The sequence below is a fragment of the Symsagittifera roscoffensis genome, chromosome 2, assembly GCF_963678635.1.
Source record: "Symsagittifera roscoffensis chromosome 2, txSymRosc1.1, whole genome shotgun sequence".
Classification (NCBI taxonomy): Eukaryota; Metazoa; Xenacoelomorpha; order Acoela; family Convolutidae; genus Symsagittifera; species Symsagittifera roscoffensis.
This window is the reverse complement of record NC_087063.1, coordinates 30,209,299-30,214,004: the sequence shown is the minus strand read 5'-3', so window position 1 is coordinate 30,214,004 and position 4,706 is coordinate 30,209,299. Positions and strand designations below refer to the sequence as shown.

At 35.9% G+C, this 4,706-nt stretch overlaps 1 protein-coding gene across 1 annotated transcript; it reads left to right on the top strand.

Annotated features, from left to right (window-relative positions):
• Nucleotides 1-3,177: 3,177 nt before the first annotated feature.
• On the top strand, nucleotides 3,178-4,256 carry LOC134839794 (serpin B8-like). Its single transcript, XM_063855416.1, has one exon. It carries the CDS (start codon nucleotides 3,204-3,206, stop codon nucleotides 4,254-4,256), a length of 1,053 nt encoding a protein of 350 aa, XP_063711486.1. The 5' UTR covers nucleotides 3,178-3,203.
• Nucleotides 4,257-4,706: the final 450 nt, after the last annotated feature.

Genomic DNA, 4,706 nt, shown 5'->3' with positions numbered 1-4,706 from the left:
CTTAAACTTTGCTGAGCTGCGTAAGAGGCTTCCTGTGATATAATTTTCATATCAATTAACAAAGTAGTTTCAGCGTAATTATTGATTAATTGAAAAAAGCCAAAATGACCCATTTTTGGGGTAAAAGTTTTGTTGAGAATTGTGGAGAAAAAATGGCACCATATAAATTCTGGTGAAGTTCTAAGCAACTTTTGTCCTCTTCACTTTTTGTCTAATCTTAACCCAATTTAAGAAAAACGCGTTTGAAAATTCAAGTTTTGTTCGTTTCGTCCGGATAATGTAAATCAGCACTGTATTATTGTGCGATATACTTCTTACTGTTAACGCGTAAGCGGCGATTCAATCCAGCTCAATAATTCGATTACAAATTTTTGTTCCGATTTTCGAAGAAAACGGAATTTTTATGCGTGGTGTGGTTTTTTTTATTCAGTCAATTTTCGCCGATCAAAATAATGGTTTTCAACAAAAAAAATTTATACCCCATTAAAGATATCGACTTCTTGAATTCAAATTTTTTTCCTCCGGTTACTTTTTGCAAAATTCTAAGGGTTTGAAAGTTGTCAAACTGGCCATGTTCTGGACTAAATTATGAGCGCTTTCAAGAATGTATTCATAATACTGAGAGCGTAACGCGAACTATTTATGCGTGGCGAATTTATTCCGGACCATAAAATTGTTTAAATTGAATTGGGGCTAGATAATTGGTCGTATTAATTTCGTATGAATCAAACTTTCACACTCTGATCTCGTCCAAAGTTTATAGGGTTTCAATTTTTTCTTTTAGCAAAAACTATTTGAAATGAATTAAGGGAAAGTTGAAACATTCTCTGAGTTGATATACGAGCAGTCTTGTATTCAATCTCACCGTTTTTGGTTTCTGTCCCTTCGGGGGCTACTCTCATGCGCGAAGGACCGAATGGGTAAAAAAACTCGTGGACGGAGAACCGAAAAAAAAATTAGCCGAAAGTCAATTTTAAAAGGGAGCAATTGCTATTATTAAAATGAATTACATGAAGCAAAATTTTGCTTCTTTTATAACGAAACCCATAAAATATAAAATGTGTTCCAATTTGGCGGCGGTCAGTGACAATTTGAAAGTTTTCCATATTTCTGCCGTTTTTATTTTTGGTGAATATCAATATTCAGTCCCTCGAAAAGTTTATTTTCTTTCCAAATTTCAGATTTCTGAAATATGATTAGCTGATTTTTTATTTTCGCGCATTCGGTCCTTCGCGTATGTGGGATTCCACTTGTCCCTTCAAACAAGCTATCCAACTTCTCCGCAATCTTGGCTGGCCAATGAATATTTGTATCACTTCTTCTTCTTTTTTTTTCAAGTTTCAAGTTGTTGTGCTCGATGAAGTTATTCTCAAGATAAATTTCGAAGTAATTTTCATTTTTTAATAGACTTATATAAATTATCTGAAAAGTAGTGACGCCTTGAACTTAAATTCAAAAAAATTTTAGTTGAGCCAAACTGATCAACATGAAACAACGAGTCTTTTCTGTGATACGGCCCGAAAAAGTCAAATTGCAAAATGAGCCTCTGTTGTTAGTAAAATTTAAAAAAAAAACTGAATTGAATTGAACTTAAGCTATCATATTCGAGCATTTTTATTCAGTTTTTAAATAACAAAAACAAACAAATCGTCCGTAAAAGAGAAAAAACCCAAAACAACTAACGCGCTATAAACTAGTCCAACTAACACGTAAGTGGCAAGATAATTTGTATTGAGGCAAGCTGTTTTGTCTTAGAGGAACGGTACTAGATGGAAAATACAACACTCCAGTTACGTAGGAGTATTTAGAAAACCGCGTATTCAGACTCGTCAGTAAGTAGACAAATACTGTATTAACCAATCAGAATCGAGACAAGGAAGAAATGAACATTTAATGATTATTTATTTCGAAAATTTGCTTTCTCGATTCTGATTGGTTAATATGGTAATTGTCTGCTTACTGATGAGTATGAATAGGAATGAATACAAGTATTTGTTGTCTAAATACATACCGCTTTTTTTACAATCGACGAATCACACTTTCCAAGCTCTCTCATAACCTTATAAATAACCTACTTTGATTTCTGCGCCCTTCTTTTAATAGGTGAATTTTTGAAGGAATGGACAAAACGTTTTTAGGCATTTTTGGAAGGTTTTAGAGTCCCCCCTCAAAATTAGTATATATTGACGGCCCTCAGTTTTTTGTACCTTTGAAAACAAGCATTTACAAAGTTCATTCTCAGTGTTTGATTTACTTAAGTTTTGATCCATCGCCAAAACTTTCGGATCCGGCAGAGAAAATTTTGACAAAATAAGGCCTCTTCAGAGTTTTGGGAGAGCACGGAAAAGTTGGTCGAACAATTAAAAATGTATGACCTTTTTTTCGGGAAACCAGTCCCGTAAATAAATTCCTGCAAATGCCATTGCATCAATTTTTACGTACACACAGGGGCGGATTTAGGGGAGGGGGAAAGCGGACGTCTGCCACTAAACCCCCCCCCCTCAGTGATTCGACCACTTACGGACCCAAAGGGTCCCCCTTTGTACTTTTTTGAGGTATCCATTTTTAGAGGCGGACATTAAAATTTTTCTAAGGGAGTCTTCGGCGCCAATATATACTAACTTTCAGGGAGCAGTTTTTCCGCCCCCCCCCCCTCGAGAGAATCCTAGATCCGCCCCTGCCTACATACATAATGTGTGGATGGAAGATGTTCAAAAAAATCTGACATAAAATTTTCAAACTACTCCTTTTTTTTGGAAATTTGCAAAGTGTAGTCGAAGCGCTCAAGGCTTCGCCTTGATACGAACAAAATTGCTTCATTTTGAAATCCAAAACGGTTTCAAATTGATGAGTGAAACATCAAAATATTGTCGGTTTGCTTTTGTTCTTTCAAAACAGCGACGTTGCAACCTTAATTTTGTTTTTTGTTGTTAACATTTTGATAAAGTCGTCGATTAATTAGTTTCTGGCAGACTTGTAAGCCATAAAATCAATAGAGATAACCTTAAATAAATATGCGTTAAAGCAAGTGTCTGTGTAAATAAACTCGGTATCTTGTTTGCACGAAAACCAAAATTTTGGTTTTTCTGAAAAGAGTTAGTCTTTTTTGAAGCAAAATGCAACATTTCACAGCCTTGGCTAACTTCACGAATATTCTGTTTTCGTTATTTTTTCGGTTACAAGAAGAAAACAGTGGAAGCAACATGATGATTTCACCAGCAAGTGTATTCGTAGCTATGTGCATGGTAAGTGAAGGTGCTCAAAACACCACAAAAAGCGAAATTTTGAGAGCTCTTCAGTTCGAAGACTCCAACGATGTATGCAAGGAAGCCAAGCGCCTCGTGACTTTCATTCAAGGAGAAAGTCAGTCAAAATTTGAGCTTTCTTTGAGTAACGGTGTTTTCTTGAACAAAAGAATTCGCATCTTGAAAAAATTTCAAAACAAGCTGATGCGAAAGTATAGTGCAACTGTTGAAAATGTAGGATTTGGAACCGAAGCAGGAGAAAAAATTGTAAACGATTGGATATCAGACGAAACAAACGGGAAAATAACAGACCTGATAAAGGATACTGATGAACAACTTACTGTGATGATTATTGTAAATGCAATTTACATGAATGGCTCTTGGAAAGAATGTTTCGCCAAATCGCGTTCTGAGCGAGGTCTGTTTTTCAGTCGATTGGCCGGCGAAAAAAATGTGACTTTCATGAACAGGCGTGTCGATACGAAGTTAGCTTTCGCGCAAGCTCGCAATCAGAAGAAGTTCACGGCCGCTTTTCTGAAATATCAGGCTGATGATTGGATGATGTCTATTATTCTTCCAGCTGACCGCGGAAACCCTGCGGATTATTTGGAACCAGTTTCTGATGAAATCTTTCAAATTTACCACCGGTCCTCTGAGGTTTATACAGACCTATGGATTCCTAAATTCAAAGTCGAAACGTCTATCGATATCATGCCACTTCTAAAAGACCTTGGAATCAAACAGGCGTTTGATCCGAGCGCAAACTTCTTTGGGGCTAGTAAAGAACCAACTTTTATCAGCAAAGCGAGGCAAAAATCCTATTTGGAGGTTTCTGAAGAGGGCACAGAAGCCGCAGCGGCTACATATTCAACGGAAATTCGTATGTCATCAATGAAAATCGAATCTTTACGTACTCGTGTAATTGTTGACTCGCCGTTTCTGGTATCCATCATCAACACTAAAACTAAACTAATTCTGTTCGCAGGAGTAGTTTGGGATCCATCTGTGTGAAATAGTTTTCGTACAGCAGTTGTAATTATTTGGTCATGTTATCAGTTTACAGCAGTTTCATTATATTCAAAAAAGACATATACTAGATTTTCGATGTCGGAAAATGGAATTCATTTTTTTTTGCTTCAGCAAAGTACTAATGGCGGTAGAGATAACAGATGGTGGCTATTATCAATAGAGGTAGATAACAGAACAAACCAAAACAGGAAAACTCTTAAAAAAACGCACCTCGAAAAAAAACTAATCCAAAATTAAACAACTTGCAAAACGCGATATCCTGCAATAAAGTTTTAAGGTTGTCCTTTAATCGTTTATGAAATAAGACTTGTCATTTACCTCCAAATAACCGTTGTTTTTATTATTCACTCAAATTGTTTTTTGTTTGAGGAGAGATATGAGTGTTTTCATTCTTTTAACATCTAAAAAAGAACTCAAAACATTGACTATAAA